Here is a 25873-nt window from a genome sequence, read left to right as displayed (position 1 = left end):
CACACATTTTAACAAATCTGGAACAGGTGGAGTTTTTTTTCCATAAGTCTCAAACTACCTCAAAAACAAGAAAGAAATCGTCCACTTGTTGGTCAGACTCTCACCTTGAGCAACCGTTAGGGATAGTGGATGTGGGGAGTGGAAAGACTCAAATGGACCCTCAAGAAGTTTATTTTGGAATTGCTGTGTTGTTAATAATCACACTTTAAGTTCAAAGAACTCTGTATGTCTATCTTTTTACATTTATTTCTTATTTTCCTAACTTATACCACGTATACCTGTAATGTAGTGCAACTTTCTTTCATTATGCTCTCAATTTTTTGTACCAAAGATTGTGCCTCAGTACTTTGTCCCTAAGATAGCAGTGTGTGTTGTACACTTTTCACTGTAATCCTGTTCTTTTGTAACTTGAGCACACGTGACAATAAACCTAATTCTAATTCTCATTCTGTTTAATTGCTACAGGGTTCTTGTTATGTTACACATTAAACAAACACACACATTAAGAGCAGGAATAGGCCATTCAGCCCCTCAGGCTTGCTCCACCATTCAATAAGATCATAACTGATCTGATTATAACCTCAAATCGACATTCTCACCAACACCTGATGACCTTTCACCCCCATCCTCCAAAACTCTGATTGGCCTTATGTTGTAGCCTATTAATCAGCTTTATCTTTGCAACCCCTCCTGGCCCATCTCCAATTTATATCCAAATTATAGACAGAAAGAAAATTAAAATGAAACAAAAACACATTTTGTTGTAACGTCCCCATGATTTTCCTGCAGAAAGTGCTCACAGCAGTGTCCAACTTTAACTCCTGGAGACTCCAGGCCAACCCTGGAGATTTGGAAACAGGTCAATGGAGCATATTTTTAGGCAGATTAAATTTACAATTTAAACCATTTCAATGTTCGTTTGTACGGAAAGTATTGGTCATACATCAGCTTCCAAAGCTTATGCTGCTATGACAGGATCTTTTAACTTGATGGAAGGAGTACGGGGATGGCACCTTCCCGGGGATCGGACGGAGAGCCAGACTCTGGGGTGGAGGAGGTCACAAAAAACACAAGGAGCCAAGGTGGGATGCCCTCCAGAAGCAGTCCCACCAGCACGGTGGCTTAGTGGTTAGCACTGCTGCCTCACAGCACCAGGGACCCAGGTTCGATCCCACTTTCAGGCGACTGTCTGTGTGGAGTTTGCACATTCTCCCCGTGTCTGCGAGGGTTTCCTCCGGGTGCTCCAGTTTCCTCCCACAGTCCACAGATGTGCAGGTTAGGGTGGATTGGCCATGTAATGCAGGGATACTGGGATAGGGTAGGTCTGAGCGGGATGCTATTTGGAAGGGTTGGCATGAACTTGATGAGCCGAATGGCCTACTTCCACACTACAGGGAAGGTCTCCTAGCAGTGGGCTGTGATGTAGAAACTGGCAGCCAATTTAGACAGTTAAAAGGTCCTCTGAATGGCCATTTTACACTTGAAGGCCAGTAGGTTGGAGGTGCCATTCCCCATTCTAGCAGGAAAGGTTCCTCCCTCATCTCTGTCCTCCAAACTACCACCAAACCCACGCAGTTGGCTAGGATCCCTCCTGCCAACCTCAATTAGCACAGGACCAGCACCTTACCCTCTGCAGATATGGCCCCAGGGTTGCACTGGTGGTATCTGTGTGAAAAGTGGATCAGCACTCGCTCCCTCTCCTGTGTCTCTCCCATTAGTGCAAACTCCTTCAAGAAAGCTCTGTGAAAAGACAATCAAGACCGTGGCTTAATCACATATTCAAATCACAAGCAGGCACCTGTACTCTGCAGTCAAAAGGAAATATTTACAGGCATTGTGCTCTTTCTCAAGGAAACAAAAGCCCAGCGACAATAGTTCAAATGGTGCATTCTCTATGGTGACACCTCAACCAAAGTGGACTTGCCAACCAATCAGCACCCTTTCCTCATGCAGTATAAATTGTTGTTCCCTTTGAAATTTGGCGTTCTTGCAGGTGTCCTGATGAGTGCAACATGAAAAGATTTGACAACATGCCTCTTTTATCCACAATATTTGAGTTTTATACTATCAACTATTTGTATAAAAGTCACTCCATTCTCCCTCCCTCTCTCTCTCTCTCTGGCCCAATACTGGAAGACGTTTGTGTGCTGCACATGTGCATGAAATGGTATCTAGAGGGCCAGGTGACTGAGTTCAAACAGATTTTATTTATCTAACCATTTTAGCCAGATTGAAGTGAAGTGGCTAAAAGAAACCTCAATGTTTATGACTTTTTAATCAAAACATGTCTGACTCTTTTTTGGACATTTTAATGTAAAAAGACTCAGATTTATCTGGTTTTCGAAGGGTATTCGGTGCACTGGTCTGTCTCTTACCTCAGAGCTTGATCCAGACTCATTCCCGTGAAGTCAAAAAACCTCAGGTATTCCTCAGCCACCATCTTACTGAAGTCATTACTGAAACAAGAAGACAGAGCGAAAACAGAGAGAATGAGAGACGGGCAGCAGAGAGAGGAAAAGTGACAGAAAAGAAAGAAGGTTAGAGCTTTGGCCTTGTTTGCAAATCAGTAAAACTGGCACAAACTGCATCCCAAATTGCACCTTGTTTTCAGATTCATAGAATCCCTACTGTGTGGAAGCAGGCCATTCGGCCCATTGAGTCCACATCAGCCCTCTGAAGAGCGTCTCACCCAGACCCACAGCCCCCACCCACACCACCCTGTAACCCTGCGTGTCCCTGGACACTACGGGCAATTTAGCCCAGCCAATCCACCCTAACCTGCACATCTTTGGACTGTGGGAGGAAACCAGAGCACCCAGAGGAAACTCCATGCAGACAGTTGCCCGAGGGTGGAATTGAACCCAGGTCCCTGGTGAGCAAACGAGCGAGAGAGCGAAAGAGAGAGAGAATGAATGAGAGAGTAAGAGTGAGAGGACAGAATATGGAAGACAATTGCAAGTGGGGTCAGAGAGAGAATGACAGAGGCAAAAGTCTGTTTAAAATGTTTACAAAACAGGAATTGTGGATCCAGAGAAGAAACAGAAAGAGACTCAACATAGGAAGAAATGCAAAGAGAAGAAGCAAACATGAAACGGCAATGGGATTGAAGTGAGAGAGGAGCTAACAGTAAATAGTAAACTGAGGTGGAATTTTACAAAATGCACAATAAGGATACTTATAAAGGACAGAAAGGAAGTCAGTGATAGAATGAGAACAGGAGAACGGATTGCAGAAACGGAAGAAAAGTTGATGAGAAGAGAGGAAGGAAAAAGGAGGAAGAGGAGAAAAGGGAGAGGAAAGATAAGAGGAGAGAAGGCAGAGAGAGATTGTGTGGAGGAGGATAAGCGAGGAAATTCATCACAACTTGATAGAAACATTTTAAAACATTGATACAGTAGCACCCTCTGATGGTGTGATAAAGGTAAACTGGAACTTTGTAAAACCCACGTGTTGGTTTCTTAACAGTCTGAACCTGTTTGGACAATTTATACCATAACAATATGAGACTAAAAGCATTTGCAAAAGTCACATTGCAAATGCCAATAGCAAAGCCTAAGAAGGTTACAATGAGCTGCTAACTCAAATTCAATAATTATCCTGAAACCACAGCACAGTGCCTGTTGTTCCAGGTGTGTTTTTATTGTTCTGCTATAGAAGAAACGGAGCAGAAACTGGAGTATTCAGTGCACTGCACCACTATCATATCTTGTTAGTTTCCCTTTCTTAATGTTTGTTACAATAATGGAGGCAATAATGTAAATGGCTGCATGAAAATCAGACAGAGTGCCCACTTCTCTGGCACATGTTCTATTGCACAGACATTTTGTTAAAAACCCCTTTCTCCCACACAAAAAAATGTTTAAAAAAGGAACAGGGGCAGACCATTCAGCCCCGCGAGTCTGCCTTGCCATTGTATAAAATCACAGTTGATCTGCCCAGACCCTCAACTCCTCTTTTGTGACAGCTCCTCACGGCTCTCAACTCCTCAATATTTCAAAACTCGAGGCACCTCGTCTGTAAATACTTTGTGACCTGGACTCCACAACTCTCCTGGTTAGGGAATTCCAGACGTGAAGTACCCTTTGAAAAGAGATTCCTTTACATCTGTTTTAAATAGATATCAAAATCCTGGTTTGGCCACATCTGGAGTATTGTGTCCAGTTCTGGTCGCCTCATTACAGGAAAGATGTGGAAGTGTTGGAAAAGGTGCAAAGGAGATTTACCAGGATGTTGGGAAGGTCTTACGAGGAAAGGTTGAGAGCGCTAGGGCTTTTCTCTTTAGAACGACGAAGGATGACAGGTGACTTGATAGAGGTGTACAAAATGATCAGAGGTATAGATAGAATTGACAGCCAGAGACTTTTTCCTAGGGTGGAGGTAGCTATTATGAGGGGGCATAGTTTTAAAGTGAGTGGAGGTAGATATAGGGGAGACGTCAGAGGTAGGTTCTTTACTCAGAGTGGTAGGGACGTGGAATGCATAGCCGGAGAGGGTAGTGGAGTCAGCCTCATTAGGAGCATTTAAGCGGCTATTAGGTAGCCATATAGAAGATAGTATAAGATAGGGGTGGAGGTTAGATAGACCTTAGGTTTAGGGTAAAAGTTTGGCACAACATCATGGGCCGAAGGGCCTGTACGTTCTATGTTCTATGTCCTATGTCCACTTATTCTGAACTAGTTCGAGATCGGCCCACTAATGGAAACATTCACTGTCAAGCTCCTTCAGAATCTTGTAAGTTTCAATCAGATCACCCCTCATTCTTTTAATTAACAATTAAAAGGCCGAACCTCTTTAAATGTTCTTGATAAGTCAACGCCTTTTACCCGGGAATCGGTCAAAGTAAATCTCTTTTGAACTGTCTCCAATGCAGTACATCCTTTCTTAAATACTGGGTCCCAAACTGCGCACAGTGTCCCAGTTGTGACCTCTCCAACAGTTCGAGCAAGAACTGCACTGCCAGCTTCTCTCCTCTTTCCTCTGTCTCTCTCTCCCCCTGCATTTTCCAGCAATCACTCACTTCTTGCCCAAATGTCGAGCCACATCAGACCTCTTGAACCCGTCGAGGTAATAGAGGCGTTTGGCCAATCGCTTGGCAGCCTCCTGGTCAGTCTTGCTGCCATTGGCCAAAGTGTCGGTGCTCCCCAGTGCCAACTGTTCGGTGCTGTCCATCTCGGACTCCGAGTCCATCACCAAGTGGTTCAAGTTGCTGTCGCTGAAATAAATAAAGCACATCCGAAAAGAGAAAGTGTAATTACCAGCATTTCCCTGGCAAGCACGTCATTCAGGAGCTATACATCGGTCTCATCAACATTTACACAGCACTTTGTCAGAACTGTCCAAAAATTGGTTTAAAGTTCTTCAGAACACGACTAAAGACATCACATCTGCTACGTAAACGAGACCTGAAACCACTCCATGTGCAACAAGATTCCAGAGAAACTAGTGATATGAGACATACGCAAAGTCGACGTAGTCCCAGAGGACAGTAGGGCTGCTCTCTCGATAGGGGGGGGGGAGAGAGAGAGAGAGAGAGAGAGAGAGATGGCGGGTGGTGGTTTGACCTGAGGGTCACCACCAGGTCAAGGGAAGAGAGAGGTTGAAAAGGTGGGACCTTCATGGTAACCTTAGCTGGAGCAGGAATTGAACCCACACTGTTGGCGTTACTCTGCATCACAAACCAAGCGTCCAAAAACCCTATGAAGTTTCACCATGTGTGGGGATTGCGTTCTTGAAAAATGCTATGTTTGCAAACACCGAACATGGCAGACTGTGAGTGCGCATTACGAGCCATATATGCACTGTACACTCTTCACTACAGAAAGAATATTATCCTTAATTTGTTTTACTTAAAAACTGTGGATAAACAAAAATTAAGATACTCAACAGGCAACAAGCTGCACTGTAGGTTTTGTGCAGACAAGCAAATTCATGAAAGGTAGACAAACAAATGGCAAGGTTGGACTGCAAATGTTTTATTTATGACATGTTTCACTGACAGAACATTGATTGTTAGAAATCCCTGCAAATCAAAACGTTTCAATGACTCCACAAAACCTCTATTTCCAGTCAAAGTGTGGGAGGATAACATTCTCTCCAGTGACAGGATAGGGTCTATATATAAACCTCCAAGAGAGAAATAATGCAGATAATTCTGATGCTGTACACAAATATAGCATTGCTGTTCAATCAAACATTCAAAATATTAATTGTCTGACATGGAAAATGGGACAGATTATTAATATGTTCAAGGATATACTGTCACGTCTCTTCAAAGACAATGCAGGGATCAACAATTACTAAAGAGTTGTGTGAAACAGCTGATTAATGGGGTGAAATTGAAATGATGTACATATCTCTCAAACATCCTGTACAATTCATTACTCAGATATCAAGCCTTTATTTTGATGAAGGTGCATCTCAGCTGTGTTCCACAAAGCAGAGTTTGAATAAAAAGCAAATTCTTCAAGATGTTATCTTAAAGAATATTTTTTAAAAAGACACATTACGTCAAAGCGTTCTGTCCTGCACTCGTCAGGACAAGTGGCAAGAATATCTGTTTGAATTTCGCTACTCCCAGCAATCCTGCCATAAACTGGCATCTACTAAAGATGCTGATTCCTTGAAAGCATGCCTAGCTGATCTGGTGAATGTATACAGCAGGATTCTGAGTGATTTCTCCAATTTTCACTTGTATGCAAACATTGAGCAGCATTGAGAGGCCTCAAGGACAATCTGGACACACCTTTAGGCCCCACAAAGAGAGAGGAATAGCCACCATTAAGATGCATGACTATGTCAACAAAATACATCCATTTTTAATGGCATGTCCAAATTTACATCCATTGAACCCAAAACCCAGCAAGTGTGTACAGGCTCAGTCAAAATCCATTTTAAAAAAACACTAGTTAGAGTTGTGTAAGAATAACAAGCTCCTAGATGATTTATTGGATTGGGTGCATCCTCACAATTTACTGCGTCCATGCATGTACGGGATGCCGGATATACATAAGTGATATCCCCAAGTGAGGAAAAGTGTATATAATACACATTCTGGGGTGCAGGTTTCAAAACAGAGTCAGAAGGATTGATCAGTTCTGTGAAGGTAATTTTGTTTTAACCAGGTCAGAAATTCATTTGTAACAAATGACCTAACTTAATCAACTCCACAATATCATGTGACAGCAGGTCAAGTGCCTGACAGGACCTCTGTAATGTCTATGGATGGAAATACTTAGAGTCATAGATGGATGACTCACTTATAAAAGGGTTCTAACAAGGTGATAAAGACAGAGTTATAGAGATGTACAGCATGGAAACAGATCCTTCAGTCCAACTTATCCATGCCGACCAGATATCCTAAATTAAACTAGTCCCATTTGCCTGCATTTGGCCCACATCCCTCTAAACCCTTCCCTTTCATATACCCATCCAGATGCCATGTAAATGCTGTAATTGTACCAGCCTCCACCACTTCCTCTGGCAGCTCATTCCATTCAATCAGCCCCTTAGGTCCCTTTTAAATCTTTCCCCTCTCACCTTGTGCCCTCCAGTTTTGGACTCCCCTACCCACTATCCATGCCCTTCATGATTTTACAAACCTCTAGACGGTCACTCCTCAGACTCCGATGCTCCAGGGAAAATAGCTCCAGCCTATTCAGTCCCTCCCTATGGCTCAAATCCTCTAACCCCAGCAGCATCCTTGTAATTCTGTTCTGAACCCTCTCAAGTTTCACAACAGGGAGACAGGAATTGAACATAGTATTCTAAAGTGGCCGAACCAACGTCCTGTACAGCTTCTATGGCTGATATTACAAGAGAGAGACATTTGTTTTAGCTTCTGAGGTCACTTCAGAAGATGCAGGAGTTCAGTCCAGAAGGAAGAACAGTCTCTTCCAGCAGGATATTCAGGCATTTAGTTCAGGGAAACCAGTCACTACAGCCAGTGTATTTTAGTTTGTGTAGTTTCAGAGCCAGGGAAGTTTGGATAGAAATCTTCAAGATTTGAAAAACAGTGGGCCATCAGAATTGTGAAAAGGTTCATGCCCGAGAACCTGGAAAAGGAATTATAAAATTGTGTCTACATTTCATGAAAAAAAAACTATGAGACCCAGTTAAATAAAAACTAAAGAGAATGTGGTAAGAAAGATACACAATTCCAGAGTGGTATTGATAAACGATAGTGTTGGGAAACACATTGAAATTTTGTTTTGCTATTTGTGTCAAGATCCAAGTATTCTGTGTACATTGGTTTGTTTTATTTTCCTTCATGCAATAATCTTATGCTGTGTTGTGAAAGAACATCTGCAGCCTCATGTTTCACTGAAGAACCATTACATTAACCATTGCAAAAATTAAAAATATGATCTACCAAACAAGATTTCATTCGCTCAAAGATAATAAACCAAGGCGCATGGTAAACCGTGTCTTGTTATTAGTGTAAAATGATTCCAAGCAAGTAAATCAGACACACACAAGAACGATCCTCACAACAGCACCCTGCTCGTTGAAGACAGAAAGGACATGTACATACATTGTTCAGTTAAAATAGTTACAAAATAAATAAGTCATTTTCCCATTCATTTCTCAGGGAATGGTTTGACCAGAGTCAACCCATGTGGTTTAAATTTTAAAAAAGCTTAGCAGTTAACTGCCAGTCGTGTAACTGGTGCATTCTCTACGGCAACACATCCAATCAGAGAAAACTTGCCAATCAATTAGCACTCTCTTCTCATACAGTACAAAATGGCAATCCCCGTTACATTGGTATTCTTGCAAAATGTCCTGATGAGTGCAAGACCAAAAGCTCCGACAAAATGTGTCCTATTTCAGCATTATACAAGTTTTGAACTATTGAATGAACACATAATATGTAAAAATTTGCATCAAGGAGTTTAATTTAATCACGATGACACATTATAAATATCACTGAGCTACTACATAGAACATGATACATTCTTAGATCAAAGGAGGCTTGATGAAAACCGTCCCTTAGCAATCAAACATAAACTGCTGAAATCTCCTCAGGTCCCTTTGTCAAACTGTCAAAAAACCGGACACTAATCAGAGCAGATTTTATCGTAGGCTTTGGGATCCAGACTTCAGGCCGAAATGTGGATCCTGAATCAACGCTTACCAGCAACAGAACCAGCTCAACGCTTTAACTAGCAGCTCGCTGGGTAAGTTCCAGGCTCTTTCGACAGCAACTCTGAAAGATCAGCAGAACCACCACCTACCCCAATCCCAAAGCCTGGAGCTCCAATGGCACCCCAGGCCCATCCACGAGACTGGTGGCCTTGGCAGCGAAGAGTCTGCCCAACCATCGGCAAAAACAGGGCTGACTTGAAAAATAAAGCCTTTAACTGCCTGCACCAATTGGTGTCACCACCATTTTACCAGCCACACAAACTCCTCGGGTACCAGTGAATCTCTGCATTCATGGACGTGTGCTGGATATGCATAGTGATGTCCCATCATTGTATTGTCATTGGCAGGTTTGTTGAAAATCCCTTGTTGATGGAACAACACTCCTTTGGTTCATATCAAAGCCACGGCTAAACTAGATCTCAGAATCATCTATTTTACACAGGTCATTCTCCTGCAGTGTTACTGAGTATCTCCACTTTGTGTGGATGGAGGACATAAAACAGAGTCTAGCACTACACACTGGTAACAGGCAATATTGTCAGACATGCCACTTGCTGAAGACACGCTGCAGAACTGCACCTTAGATAGCACCTTCCATACTCATGGGCCACTTCCATCTAGAAGGACAAGGGCAGCAGATACAAGGGAACACCAAGTTCCCTTCCAAGCCATTCATTATCCCAACTTGGAAATACATTGCCATTCCTTCAGTGACATGGAGTCAAGATCTTGGAATGCCCTCTCTAACAAAATTGTGGGCCTACTTATAGCACGTGGATTGCAGTGGCTCACAAGGCAGCTCAGTACCACCTTCTGAAGGGCATCTAAGAATAAGGGAAAAAAATCAAGATAGTTTAACATTTTCTTGTATTCCTCTCAAAACCTCTGCCATAGGAATTATAGACTTAGAAACAGGAGTAGGCCACTCGGCCCCTCAAGTCTGCACTACCATTCAATAAGATCATGGCTGATCTGGTTGTAGTGTCTACGATCTGTCTAAACCCAAACCTCTGGAACACCTTGTCTGTCAAAGAACTATTATTGAACCATGGCTGTTTTTCTTGGAATAGAGAAGACTGAAACAGGACATGATTGAGGTATACAAAATTGTGAGGGGTAAAGATAGAGCAGACAGAAGGAATGTGTTTTCCTTGGCAGCGAATTCAAAAACCAGAAGCCATAGATTCAAACTAAGTAGCAAAAGGATTAAAGGGGACATGAGACAATGCATTTTTACACAGAGGGTCGTGGGTATCTGGAATTCGCTGCCTGAGTTGATGATGGAGGCAGGGCCCCTAAACGCTTTTCAAAATTACCTGAATTTGTACCTTAAGTACTATAACCTCCAGGACTATGGACCGTATGCAGTAGGATGGGATTAGAAAGGGCATCTGGTTCTGGGTGTCTTTGGACTGGCATGATGTGAAAGTACTGGGGTGGGCAAAGTCAGAAGTTACATGACACCAGGTTATAGTCCAACAGGTTTATTTTCGCTGCTCCAAAAGCTTGTGATTTTAAATAAACCTTTTGGACTATAACCTGATGTAGTGTGACTTCCAACTTTGTCTTTGGGTTAGCATGGACACGATGGGCCAAGTGCCCCCTTCCCCAATTCTGTGCTGTCTGGTTTTATGGTGCTACAGTTCCATTGAACTCACCCTTGAATAATTTTAAAGGCCCCAGTGTCCACGATATTCCAGGGAAAAGAAGTCCATACTCTAACAAACCTCAGGGGAAAATAAAATTTGCACCCTCACTGGCTCAACAGACACTCATTAAAATGAAGCAATGCCTCTTTCAGGTGGCTCTGTACACATGACCGGGCTACTGAGGATTTTCCAATCGCTATGGAGATGTGCTGGCATGCCTCCATCTTCTGATGCCACAACATGATACCAGCAGCAGAACACAGAGTGGTTCAGTCCGTCCACTGCATCACTGAAATGTCCGATTATTGGCCCATACAAGCATCTCATTGGTGTCGGGGGGGATGAGTTATCACTGCAAGAGGGGGTAGCCAGGTAATGGCCACCCTCGCAGATATGGTGCTGCCACCAAGTCAAGAAGTCCACCCTCCACCCCTGCCCACCTCCCCCCAAACTACCAGGGCCCAGTCGGCCTGATCTTGCCTCGCTAAAGGAAGTGGAGGTCAACAGTGTCCTTGACCAAAATGCGGAGTTCCCGCTGGCTGGCAATTCCTGGGGCAAAAAATGACACTCCAAGGTCCCACTGCCCAGCTGGCAAGGTAGCAATTTCCATTGTTGGTCTTGACAATTGAATCTCTTCCCAGCTCAAACAAAACTCCACTCAGCTTCGGGCCTGGTAACAGGACACCAGGTAGCTCAGAGGAACACAGGGACCTTGGGATGCTTGTCCTCAAATTCCTGAAAGGATGGGTTAATAGGATTGTTCAGAAGGCATTTGGGACGTTTGCCTGCATCAAACTGTGGCACAGATTATAAGATTATAAGATCAAGGAGGTCATGTTGGAGCTGTACAGGGCTTTGGTCAGGCCACAGCTGGTCACCCAACTATTCGGCACTGGAAAGGGTGTAGAGAAGACTCACCAGGATGTAGCCTGGGATGGAATGATGAAGACAAGCTGGATAAGCTCAGTTTGTCTTCTTTGGAGCAGGGAAGGTTGAGGGGGAGCTCGGTAAAGGGGTATAAGATTATGAGGGACATGGACAGAGTGGATAGAAAGCAACTGCTCCCGTTGTTCGAAGGACAGGGGACAACAAAGGGAGGAGATTTAAAGGAGATGAGGACATTTTTCTTACCCAGAGGATGTTGAGAATCTGGATTGCACTGCCTGGGGAGGATAGTTGAGGTGGAAACATCACAACCTTTAAAATGTACTTGGATGAACCGCCGAAATGTCATAGCATTTAAGGCTACGAGCTGAGAGCAGCAATGTGGGACTAGTGTGGGCAGGAGTGAATTTACAGTAGTACAGACTCAATGAGCCAAAAGGCCTCTTCTATACTGTATGATTCTTTGATTGGTGTTTGGGCAGAAAGAGAAAACAAAAATAAAAGAGAACATTTCTGAATATTAACAGAGCTTTGTCTAGAAGCGTTCACCAGGGTTTGTTTTTTTTTAAAAATAAAGTCACAAAGTTCATGGGCAATCCAAGATGTGTCATGCACGAAGATTTGCTTGGTCTGTTTCAAATCATTACCTCACCAAACACGCTGAAAATGATAAAAGAGTGTGGGGTACAGGACATGCACATGCGTCGATCGTGATGGATAGTTTCCCTGTGGCTGCCTTAATGTTACGTGAAAGTATTTCAGGTACAGAGTGTCTGTAAGTAACCTTCGACCTCTGCCCTGCAACAACACGTCACATTTTCACGTCTTCCTTCAGCAAAGGGTGGACCACAGCAATGTTACTACGTGAGGTTTCTTGACAGGGAGTTTAACGCCTCTAGGGACTCTGTTCAAATCCCAAATTTCACATCATCGGGACCTAAGGGGCAACATTTTCATGCAGAGGGTAGTGCATGTATGGAATGAGCTGCCAGGTGAAGTGTTGGAGGATGGTACAATTATAATATTTAAAAGACATCTGGATGGATACATGAATAGGAAAGGTTTAGACGGATATGGACTAAATGCTGGCAAATGTGACTCGATTTATTTAGGATATCTGGTCAGCATGGACGAGTTGGACCGAAGGGTCTGTTTCCGTGCTCTACAAGTCTATGAGATCTGGAATGGTAAAACTGGTCTCTAAAATAGTGGCCATGACAACCATCACTGATTATTGCAAAATATCTATGGGACTCCAGACCTTCAGCAACATGGTTGACTCTAAACTGCCCTTAATTGTTCCAGCAAGACACTTCATTCAAGAGCAATTAGGGACAAATGATAAATGCTGGCCCAGCCGGTAACATCCATGAAAGAGTTTTTAAACAATCTCCAATCAAATGGACACTTTTAATGAATTTGCTACTGCAATTGAGCTCCATGAAATACAACAGTTGCTTCACTTCACAGCAAGATTCCATAGGCAAGCGATTCTGATACTCTATTCTGTCTTAATGATACTGAGGATATTGGAGGAAACCTTTCAGTTCTTTGAATTGCACCATTAATAAGAAACAACATTATTGAAACACAAAATTCTTCGGGGACTTGACAGAGTAGATGCTAAGAGATCATTTCCCCTTTATGGAAGAGTCTGGTACCAGAGGTCATTATCTCAGAGTAAGGGTTCATACATTTATGATAAAGATGAGGAGGATTTTCTTCTCTCAAAAGGGTAGTGAATCTATGGAATGTTTTACCGTCAAAAACCATCAAGGCTGGATGTTAAGTATGTTCAGGGCTGATAAACCTTTAAAATGGTACGGGAATCAAGAGTTGTGGGGGGAAAAGACAGGAAAGTGAAGCTGAGGATTATCAGATCAGCTATGATCTTACTGAATGGGGGTGCAGACTTTACAGGCCAATTGTTATGGTCTCATGGTCTTACTATAGCTTTTGCCTCTACCTGACAGAGCTATATGGTGTCTCATTTTAACTTCCCATTCGAAGGACTGCACTTTGACAGTGCAGCATTGCCCCTCAGTACTGCACCAAAATTTATGTTTAGACTATGTTCTCAGATCACCACAGTGGGTCTTGATGGTTTTCCACCTCTGAGGTTTTACCACTGAGTCAAAACTGACACATTTATTGCTGTGTCACTGGGAGTTGAAAAATCATAGATACTGTTACCAGGACTATTGAATCATCCTCTTGGCTTTACTGCCTGAATCTAAGGAGTTTTTATGTTTTTAGAAGGAATCCCAATTCTTGAGGAAGAATTTTCAAAAGAAACAGCTGCTGAGTACTGAATTCTGTTTTCTCCACTTACTCAAGTCTAATCCATGTCCATTTCCACACCAGCACCGACCTCCTTACCTGGTCAGCCCCATCTCCTTACAGCTTACACATCCTGCCCAACCCGATACCTGTGCCTCTTCGTACACTTCCGACTCTCCCTCCATCAGAACGCCAGCTCAGCTTTGCTGCAGTTCCCTTCTCTTCCAGACCACGACTGTGTTCCCACATGGTTTCCTGCTCTATCTTCTCCTTTCCAGACCATTGAATATTAACAAGCGACGTCCCAATACATGAAGATAAACGCACGCACTGCACAGGCTAACACACATTTTGAGTTGTTTTCACTTAAAGTGAGAGTGGAAGAGCCATAACTACTTACAGTTGACTCTAATCTCAATTTTGCTTGCTGTTGCTGTAGTCACCAACATTACTAAGCACAGAAAAGGCAGAGTTCCATCCAGGGAGCATCCACAAACCTTTCACCTCATTTTTTCACGGATTAATCTACGCACACATGGCAATAAATCGTTGCCAAGTACAGAAAGGGACAACTCCAGCTATTATCGAGCCACAGAGCACAGCAACAAACTCAGGTTGTTCACATTTACTCAGCTACCTGTCCACATGGAGCGTCAACAAAGGATAAAGCAGCCCCTTGCAGAAGGATTTGGACGAAGTTCCTGCTGCTCCTGGTGAGAAACAACTTGTTCTGTTCAGGATCGCACACAGGCTGTTTCAAACCACACGGCCAACACAATAGAATCCGTTAATGATTAAACAGCTACAGCCTTGCTTGGTTCTCCCTAGCCAGTAAATACCAAAGACAATCATTTGGAGCGTACAAAAGTTCCACAAGTTGTTTCAGCACTGCTGCGGGTAACCTCAGCAAGGTATTTAGCACTGGAACTGGAGGACACCAATTTAAAGTCATTGAAAGAATTGTAGGCAGTGTGAAGATGGAGTCATAGAGTTATACAACAGGAAACTGACACTTCAGTCCAACTCAACCGTGCAAACCAGACATCCCAACTGATCTAGTCTCATTTGCCAGCAACTGGCCCATATCCCTCTAAATCCTTCCTATTCATATATCCATCCAGATGACTTTTAAATGTTGTAATTGTACCCACTTCCACCACCTCTTCTGGCAGCTCCATCCATACACGCACCACCCTCTGCATGAAAAAGTTGCCCCTCAGGTGCCTTTTATATCTTTCCCCCCTCAACTTAAACCGATACCCTCTAGTTTTAGATTCCCTTATCCTGGGAAGAAAACCTTAGCTATTCACTCTACCCACGTCCCTCATGACTTTATAAACCTCGATGAAAGTTACCCCTCAGTCTCCAACACTCCAGGGAGAAAATGCCCCAGCCTATTCAGCCTCTGTCTGTAACTCAAGCCCTCCAATCCTGGCAACATCCTTGTAAATCTTTTCTGAACTCTTTCACATTTAACATCTTTCCTATAGCAGGAAGTCCTGAATTGTACGCAGTGTTCTAAAAGTGACCTAACCGATGTCCTGTACAGCCACAACATGATATCCCAACTCTTATACTCAATGTACTGACCAATGAAGGCAAGCATACCAGATGCCTTCTTCATTACCCTGCTGTCTGCAGCTCCATTTTTAAGATAGTACGTACCTGAACCCCTAGGTCTTTTTGTTCGGCAACACTCCCCAGGACCCTACCCTTAACTGTACAAGTCCTGCCCTGATTTGCATAACCAAAATGCAACACCTCACATTTATTTAAATTAAACTCCATCTGCCATCCTCGGCCCATCTGATCAAGGTCATGTTGTACTTTAAGATGACCTTCTTTTACTGTCCACTACACTACCAATTTTGGTGTCACCTGCAAACTTACTAACCGTACCTCCTATGTTCACATCCAAATAATTTACATCAATGACAAAAAGCAGTGGACACAGCACTGATCCTTGTGGCACACCGCTGGGCACAGGCCTCCAGTCCGATAAACAAACCTCTACCACCATCCTCGGTCTCCTATCTTCAAGCCATTATGTGTTCAGATTCTGGAAAGCACATGGCTTAGTATGGTGGAGGCAGATTCAATTGAAAGGGAACCCAGAGCCACAGAATCAATACAGCATTGAAGGAGACCACTCAGCCCATCGCATCTGCACTAGCTCTCTGAAGGATCAATCCACTGAATGCCATTCTCTCTGCACATTCCTCCTTTTCAAATAACAGTCTAATTGCCCCTGGATTGCTTCAATTGTACCTGCCTCCACCTCACTTTTTCAGGCATCATATTCCAGGCCTTAACCCCTTCCTGCATGAAGAGGTTCTTTTTCTTTCATGGTGATTTTTCCTCAGGTCCTTGAAATCTGCCCCCTCTTGTCCTCCATCCTTTCATGAATGTGAACATATTTCCACGTCTTCACTCTGTGGATGAACTGTAAAAACAATTTGCTGAGCTAAAGGGCCAGGGTAGAGAGACCTTGCACAGAGAAAGCACACTCAGCCTGGAAAGGCCAAATAGCCTCTATCAGTGCAGAAACCATAACATGATTCTGTGCACAGGGTCTTTCAATGCATGGATTTATGCATTTGGGTCAAGGTAGACCAAACATGGAGAAGGCAAGGTCAAAAAGTGTCTTCAGACTTAGGCTTCATTAGAATTCTGTTTACTGCATTCTAACAAATAAATAGTACTCTAATCTACTTTAACATTACTAAATGACTCCTCTCAAATGTACTTCTTTCTCTAGGTATGTCACACACCCTAACTGACTCTGCCCATGCTGTGCTATTTACACCCTGTGAGGAGCATCTCCTTGACATTGTCTCATGATTGCTCCAGGGTCCTAAACCCCTTACCCAGCCACACAGATGCTGACACTTCAGGGTTATCCTGGGAGGTTCCACAAATTAAAAGATTAATCTCCAGGGCCAGCCCAGTAGAAAAGTCACGGGAGGAAGAGGAAAGTGTGCCATTTTTATTTCAACGCTTTAACTTACTAGTTGTAAAAGTAATGAAGAAGGCACTTGGGCTGAATTATTGGTGACAGGAGGTCTCCAGTAGTACATCCAAACAGAGTTGGCAACAGCAATGACTGATAGCGACTGAACAGTGCCATTGGTCAAACATAAGTTTAAGATAAGATGTGGCTTGTCCTCAAATTGTCAGAATATTTTTAAAGATACTCAATGGAAGGTTTTCACTCCCATATGAGGGTGAATATACAAGTAGGTGGGCAGGAATATTCATGCCATTGGTTTGTATGCCCATTTGCCAGCACTGCCCTGCCCTGGAGACTTTGAACCAAAGTTGGAAGCATTAATGGAGGTGAATAAGCAGCCTGTTCGGTGCTGTTGCCTAGACTTTAAAAAGGTAGGAACTAATTAGACGGGAAGCAATTGTAGGTCTGAGGTGTCCCAGTGGTGCCACATTCATGCTGCAGTGGGATGTCAGCTTTTGTGTAGAACACCAGCTTCAGCAGAATTTTGGTCAGGTATGGTAGTTGTACGAAAGACAAAGAGCTCACTTCCTTCCAAGCCTGAAGTGCAATTATTTCAAAAGCCCAGGAACAAAAAGGCAACCAGACCACATTACATGGCTGAATAATGTCAATCACAGAAGCGTTATGATGCAAAAAAAGGAGGTCATTCAGCCCACAAACTCAAGGTCTGCTGGCCCCCAGGTGGTGTTGCGTAGCAGGATGTTGGTGGCAGAACAGATAGCCGTCCTCAGCTGTCTGGCTACAGCTGTAGTCATACTTTTTTCCCCATATTCATCCCCCTTTCCAGAATGTTATTACACATCTCTGGCGTAGGGGGACTGAAACTATAAACATTGTAATCAATCTGTTCAGGAGATGTTACAACATATCTCTGGTACAGATGGGATTTAAACCCGGGTCTCCCGGCTCAGAGGTAGGGACACTAACAGCGTACCACAGGAGCCCCTCAACTGCAAGGCCATCAGCTGGCGTTCTCTCTCTGCAGTGGTGACCTGGCTGCTGAAGCCATTTCAGAACTGAAAACTTTTCAAAGGATGCATCAAGAAAATTAGAGATAGGATGAATTCAAAGGTGCATCATGATAGTGGCACCTTCTCCTTTCCCTTGTATGAACAGCAGCGTCAGTGTTGAAGAGGCTCCGATTGGTCCCTCCAGCTTCTACATCCCACCCTGTCACTGCCATTTGGCCAATCTGGAGAAAAGAGATCCACTGAGTGGCGAGTGTTTCTGACACAGCATGGAGTCATGACCTTCATTTCACCCTGCCATCATTATCCTGATCCAGAATCTAAAATCCTGACCCTGTGTAGCCTTTGGACGAAGTGGGTTCCAATTTGCTGCTGTGGGTTGGAGGCAATGCAGTAGCACTGATAGCAGGGCACAATGGTAGATGCAAGTCATCCTTTTCAATTATAGGGTCAGAGCTGAGTGGAAAAGTGCCAAGCTGAGTGGCAAGAAGGGTATTCAACCCATTACCATTTAACATGAAGAGGAACAGGTTTGAACATAGGAAAGTAGAGCAGGAATAGACCTTCCAGCCCATCCAACAAGATTATGGCAGATCTTCCATCTCAATACCATCTTTCTGCACTATCCTCATATCCTTTGATATCTACCAATCTGCCTCAAACATACTCATTGACTGAGTCTCCATAGCCCTCTGGGGTTAAATACCCACCAAATAAAGAAATTTTTCCTCATGTGTGATTTAAACGGTTTACCTATTATTCCAACACTTTGTCCCCTGGTTATAGACTCCCCACCCCAGGAGCCAAGCAAAATGCCTACCCTATCACAATTATTGATCCTTCAATGAAGTCACCTCTCATTTTTATCATGTTTAGAGGATACAGGCCAAATGCCTTTTTGATATCCCAATGATCTGTCTGTTGAATCATCAGGGCCCTATCTCTAATTTTCTTGAATTCATTCATGGGATGTGGGCATCACTGGCTAAGCCAGCATGTATTGCCCATCCTAAATTACCCAAGAGTTAATCACATCCAGTTTCCAATCCAACACCAGACTAGGTAATTATATGACATTCGAGAGCCAGTATGGGTTTCTACAACATGGTTACCTTTAACTTTTTATTGAATTCAAATTTCACCATCTGCCATGGTGGGATTCAAACCCATCTCCCCAGAACTTTGATCTGGGGTTTTGGAGTACCACACTGATGACATTTCCACTGCACCACTATCACCCCATGATGGCAGGTTTACATCTCAAGTTTTATCCAGCTGGGAGGCGCCCTTACACTACACCAGGACAAATCCATTGGGCTCTGTGCAAGTGTAAAAGGTGCTCATAGCTAAACAATGGATAAAACACTCAAACTAGCAAATGCATAGGGTACTGTCTTACACCGAACATGACTAACCAAGGCAGCAGTATTATCACCTCTTTTCAAGAGCAAGTCTATTTATTAAAGATCTGTTTTACAGATGCATTTGGGCCTCCTAAAAAACTGAACAGAATCCAAATCATTAACCCTGGCATCTCATTTTGATTTCCGTTTATTTTACAGAGAGCTAGTTTGGTTTCAATATTCAGACCTTAATGACCTCCGCAGGGGAACTAGATGAGAGGAGATATTAGACCTGACATTAATCGGGGCTGCTCCATTAGACTACACAACTGCAATAAACCTGCTTAATAATAAATTCAGCTTCATTCACTCAACACATTCCCCCAAGAATTCTAAACAATGTTTAAAATGAGAAAAATCACAAGAAAACAAAACATTAAAGAATGTCAAATTTAAACGCTAAATTTTTTCTAGCTTTTCTTTTGAAAAGGGGGCCACAGATGGTAAGATTTCCACATTTATCAGAAGCCTGATTGAGTGACTTCTCTAATTGAAGGTCATAACAACGAGACTACACAAACGCTGGAAGAAAACTTCAAGCTATGTTTGATAAAGGAGGAAATAAATTTCCCCTGCACCAGTTACTGGGACAAACTTCCCCTTTGCTAATCACATTGGCAAATTTTCCCTTTGCTCGCCCCTGGGGCAAATTTCCCTTGTCCCAATCACTGCGGCAAATTTGCCCTTCGCTAATCACGTTGGCAAATTTCCCCTGTGCTATTCACTGGGGCAAATTTGCCCCATGCTAGTCATTGAGGCAAATTTCCCTTGTGCCAGTCACGGAGGCAAATTTCCCACGCTAGTCACTGGAGAAAATTTGCTCTGCATTAGAATGAACCCCAATATTTAGAGACATTTTTATAGCATCAGCTTAGATGACTAACAAGCCTCGGCAAATATCTCTAACACAGTTGATGTTGATGAAGAATAAGAACATTGACTACAATGGGACCATTCTATGCACATTATCCTAAGATTGTTCCTGGGCTCAGTAAGAATTTGCAGTGGGCAAATTCCTCAGACTGATTGTGCTGAGTTGAATTTCTTGTAACAGAAGTGTGATGTGTACCATGTTAAATTGGCAATTTAACTGGCAGAGTGCAAGGAGAGTTTCCCACCTTATATTGTTCTTGGAGGCAAAACAAAAGAGAAAGCTAAAAATCTTCCAATTTCCTTAAAAGGTACTTTTTGACTCCGATGCAGACAGACGTAGTCCCACCCGAGGATCAATAAACACCTCAGCTTCTCTGCATCACAATAAAAAACTGTATCGAGATTGGGTCATGTCATAATAAAAGCAAAGTATTGCAGATGTCAGAGGTCTGAAATAAAAACCGCAGACTGAACTTCCAAAGAAGGGTCATACTGGACGCGAAACGTTAACTCTGTTTCTCTCTCCACAGATGCTGCCAGACCAGCTGAGTTTCTCCAGCATTCTCTGTTTCGATTTTCAGTTTAACTATGATCTTGTCCCTGGGGCTATACAGGGCAAGATCACACGGCAACATTCCCTGACTAGGTAAACTCACCAATGAATGGAATACTGGCCACCCTTAATTAAGAAAGGAGAAATTTCTTCTCCCTTGGAGATGCTTCATAAATCATTGGGATTCTCTGCCCCAGTGAGCAGTACTGGCTTTGACATCGAATATATTCAAGGTTGTGTTTGACATTAACAAAGGAGTTAAGGGGGTCAGACAGGAAAGTGGAATGAAGGCCACAATCAGATCAGCCATGATTTTACGGATGACGGAGCAGGCTCAAAAGGGCCTAATGCTTATGCTCTTGATTCAACTACCGTACAAATCACTGCTTGTTGCTTCACACCCAAAGCTGTTCCAATTTGGAATTCACTGCCTAGGACGCTAAGGCTAGACACAGCTCCAGAAGAGTCTCTGGAGAATCAGCAGCCCAGAGGAAACTGAGACCCGACTACACGCTATTTTGTTATTGGCTCCAAGTGAAGCTTTCAGGTGGTGGGCTCCTACTCCTCACCACCCTCTGGACAAGGCCCAAGCCAGTCTGCAGAGAGACATGCATCTACTTTACTGCAGCCTGGAAACCTAAACTTGCTGCACACTTCAGGCCCACATCTTGGTTCTTTCATCAGTGCAGGGCTCCCTGTAGCATTGCTGAGTCTCTCGCTGGAGGCTGTGGGGTTTGGCCATCCTGACTGCTAGTACCGTTCTCACCTGGGATCACATCTGAAGCTTCCTCTTCCGTCTCTTGCAACGGACCAGCAACACCTGAAAATAAGGAATAAATGTGGGTTAAGTGCGGATCACAGAGTGGAAGAGGTCAACCACAATTAGATTACTGCAGCCCAAGGCTGTATCAGTCATGATAATGCTGGTGAGGATGGACAGTGCTGTCATACTGAAACATATATGGTACATGAATTTTCACAACAATGTAGCATGCATGTGATGGATGAGAAAATAATTCAATCCCTTACCCAGCCCCAGCACTTCCTCCTGCTTGTCTTTTGACTCGATGGTCCCACCACAGATCGTCACTCTATCCTCTCCAGGTGGAGCAATGTCAGGGTCTTCTCCTCAGATCTGTCTCTTGATGTTTGCCAAATTCTTCTTTTAAGGCCCTTCTTTGTTCCCAATTCTTCATTGGCCAACCCCATCTAAAGTCATTGCGGACACAACAATTTCATTGGGAGGGGGTGGAGGTTGGGTTAAGATGGCAAAGGGTTGGAGGAACTTGGTTGAACTTTGAGGTGGTGGAGGACAAGGACAGCATCTGGACCCACAGACGTCTTGTTTTCCTTTTGACGTTGCCTCCACTAGCAACTCAAATCTTCAAACTTTCCTGCGTGGGGGATGGGCTGCAAATATTGACACACTCCAGTGATCCTTTGTTTACTTACTAGCAATACTGTTGCTGCTTAATAAAGAAAGATTTTCTGAAATAATGGCAAATATTGACACACTCCCAAGATCCTTTGCAAACATTGACACATTCCCATGTTCCTCTGCAGACGCATTCACAGGAACTGCTATCTATATAATGACTAGACTCAAGTACTGTGTGCAAATGGCAAAACTCTCCCAGGACGCTTGGTCAAAAAGCAGTGGCACCATTGCAGAAAATGTTTCTTATAGAGCCACAACAGAATGGTTAGTAAGTCAACAAAGAAGCTAAAAGGTAAAATAAAGTCACCATAGTCCCAGAGGCCCACACTCTTATTACGAGACACACAACTGGTGGTGGTTTAACCTGGAGTTCACCACACCTCAGATGAGGGGAGATATTGAGAAGCAGAGTCCTCAATGATAACCTCAGCTGGTTGAACTCAGGTTGTTGGGTTACTCTGTATCTCAAACCACCCATCTGAGCTAACTGACAACGTGAAATAAAAATGCAGACTTCGCGAGAGATGGTGCTCACACAGTGATATGTTCAATATTAATCTGCGTTTCAAACACCAGTGGAGCGAGTCACACTGTTCCCTGTTTTTCACCTGTTGTGTACCTGATGGGCAGTATATATCCACACAAAGTAACAGGGACCCCTCCCCTCCAAATGTCTTGGTGAAAATATTCTGCATGTGCATAAAATGCCTTGCCTAACAGACACCGCTGGCACCATTCCTGATACCCTCAGTGCACTATTGATCTTCAAGCAGTCTCCTACAGTCAGACCCTTAAATGTAGATCTCAATTCACCAAAGATCGAGAGACAGCACCTTCCAAACGCACAACCTCTACTACCTAGTAGGACAAGCGCAGCAGGATATTTGGGAACTTCCCCTCTGATCCACTCACTAGCCTGACTTGGAAATATATTGGAGCTCCCTCCATGTTGGTCAAAATCTTGGAACTCCCAGCTAAGGGAATTGTGGGTCTGCAAGTGGACTACAATGATTCAAGAAGACAGCTCACCACCACTTTCACAAGGGACAGCTAGGTATAGGCAATAAATGCTAGCCCAGTCAGCAATGCTTACATCCTATAAGTGAATATTAGAAATAAAGTCCTTTTAAATAAAATGCCATTTACTGGGATATGGTTAAATCTCATGGGTCGGAAGAGTTTACAGCCATTCATCCCATTGGGTCTGTACTAGCTCCTCGAAGGAGCAATCCAATTTTGTCCTGTGTCAATGGGGATGGTCTCTCCACCAGCTCAGGAATTCAAAGTGAGATGCTATTAAGAGGGAATGAAAATTGAGACAATGCTACTGTTATAAGCAAAGCGTTAATCGTGAACAGGCAGTCAACTCAGAGAAACAGACTTTGGTATCGAAATTTTCTGGGAGTAGTTCTCCGACATCGTCTGTGTCATAACTTTGGCGCTGACCATGGCGCAGCAGGAAGAGAGAGGCAGCAAGGGCCACTTCTCTGAATTTTCTGCCCAATTGCAGCAGAACGTTAGGACGGACCTTTGCAGAAATTCCATCCCTGCAACCCCAGAATGGGATCACCAGTCTAGAGTTATTTCTGTGTGTCTGATCTGTGAGGGCCCATCGCACATTAGAGTTATTTTTCATTCATTCATTGGATGACAAAAATCACTAGCTAGGCCAGCATTTATTGCCCATCCCTAATTGGAAAGAGCCAACCATATTGTTGTGGGTCTGGAGTCACATGTGGGCCAGACCAGGTAAGGATGGCAGCTTCCTTCCCTAAATGGACATTAATAGACTGGATGGGCTTTTCCAACAATTGATAATGGATTCTAGGTCATCATCAGACCCTTCATTCCAGATTTTTTTTTTTTTTTTTTTTTTAAAAAAAGCTGAATTCAAATTCCACCATCTGCCATGGCAGTATTTGAACCTGGGTCTCCAGAACATTTCCTGGGTCTCTGAGCCAACAGTCCAGTGATAGTACCAAAAGGCCATTGCCTCCCCATTCAGAGTAGAAAGAATGGCATTGCCCAGATAGGCTGAATGGCCTGCTTCTGTCTGCTTGTTTTAATTTGAATTCAGAAAGAAACGTAGGAAATATGCAGCCAAAGTGGGTGACAATGAGAAAAAGAGTAACATTATTGAAGATCTACAGCGCATTGATGGTTAACAATACTGCTGTAGTATATTTTCAATTAAACAGCAAAGGAATAGCACAGCTACATCAGAATCAAAGCATTGATCAGAGAATTGTCTCTGGGAAAATGGCTCAGCTGATTCTGAAGGCAAATGTGTTAATTCTTCTTTTCTGTACACAGCAAGATCCCAGAGAGCCAAGACCACCCCACTGCCCATCAAGTTTATCCATTTTCTAACACTGTCGGTTGAGCAAGGAATTCAAGTCCATTCCTGCCTCCCCCTTTTGATAAGGTCATGGATGATCAGACAATGATCTCTACACCACTTTCCCACCTGCTCCCCCACTGTCACATCAGCCTTGACTCCCTGTCGATCTAAAGTCTATTGAGCTCAGCTATGAACATATACAACAGTGCCATCTCTACTACATTCTGGGGAAGAAAATTCCACACCATCCCCGGAGAAACGTTTCCTCCCGATCTCAGTCTTCAATGGAAGAGCCTTAATTCTCAAGCTAGTTCCTAGCTTCCCCAAAAGCGGGGTCATGGTCTCAGCCAGCCCCTCACAACCATAAGACCTTAAGGCACAGGAACAGAAGTAGGCCATTTGCTTGATCAAGTATGTTCTATCATTCAATAAGATTAGGGCAGATCTGACAATTCTCAACTCAGCTTCCCGGGTCTTTTCCCCACAATCCTCGATTCCCTTCCTGATTAAAAATCTGTTTATCTCAGCCTTGAATATACTTAATCATTACTGCCCTCTGCAGAAAAGAGTTCCACAGATGAAAAATGCCTGCTCATCTCTGTCTTAAATAAGTGACGTTCTTCTCTGGGATGATGTCCTCTGGTCCCAGACTCTCCCACAAATTCTCTGTGTCTACCCTGGCAAGCCGCCCTGAGAATCCTACATATTTCAATAAGGTCACCTCTCATTCTTCTCAACTCCAATGAGTGCAGGCCCAAACTACTCAACCTCTGCTCATAAGAAGTCCCTCCAAATCCAGGATCATCCCAGTGAACCTTCTGTGGACTGCCTCCAAAGTCTGTATGTACATCTTTCCCTAGACAAGAAGATCGAACTGCTCATAGTATTCCGGCTGTGGTCTTACTAATGCCTGGTATAGTTTGAGACAATTTTCGATTTTCCTAATCTATTCCCTTTGAAATAAAAACACCAATCATTCCATCTATTAAAAGACCAATCATTCCATCTATTACCTGCTGAATTTGAATACGAGCTTGCTGGGAATTTACGGACAGAGGAGGGTTTTGTGATCTATGAAGGAGGATCTTAACGTGTTTCAATCCGATCGCTTCTCAGAGACTCCAATCAGTACAGGTCCAACCTTGCTCCATCAGTTAACCCCATGCAAACCCACAATCAGGCAGACTGCGGTTTACAGAGGCTGATAGCCTTCCCAGTCAATGGGCTGTTACTATTTGCAACGGGGGAAGAGGCACAGGCAGCGGCTCCGGGACCCAGAAGGGTTAACACAGACAGCAAAAAGAGTGCGGGGGGGGGGGGGGGGGGGGG

At 43.5% G+C, this 25873-nt stretch overlaps 1 protein-coding gene across 1 annotated transcript in view; it reads right to left on the bottom strand.

Moving 5' to 3' along the window:
• LOC109918255 (PH and SEC7 domain-containing protein 1-like) overlaps positions 1 to 25873 on the bottom strand; it is a 163179-nt gene that overhangs the window by 43512 nt on the left and 93794 nt on the right. Inside the window, exons 8-11 of the mRNA XM_048616198.1 lie at positions 21532 to 21585; positions 5018 to 5212; positions 2376 to 2456; positions 1628 to 1740 (exon numbers count right to left, since the gene is read on the bottom strand). Of these exons, the coding sequence (XP_048472155.1) occupies positions 1628 to 1740; positions 2376 to 2456; positions 5018 to 5212; positions 21532 to 21585 (443 nt within the window). The remainder of the gene's footprint in view (positions 1 to 1627; positions 1741 to 2375; positions 2457 to 5017; positions 5213 to 21531; positions 21586 to 25873) is intronic.

This window comes from Rhincodon typus, chromosome 34, assembly GCF_021869965.1.
Source record: "Rhincodon typus isolate 14 chromosome 34, sRhiTyp1.1, whole genome shotgun sequence".
NCBI classification, from domain to species: domain Eukaryota; kingdom Metazoa; phylum Chordata; class Chondrichthyes; order Orectolobiformes; family Rhincodontidae; genus Rhincodon; species Rhincodon typus.
Note: the sequence above shows the minus strand (reverse complement) of the source record. Positions and strands in the feature narration are given on the sequence as shown.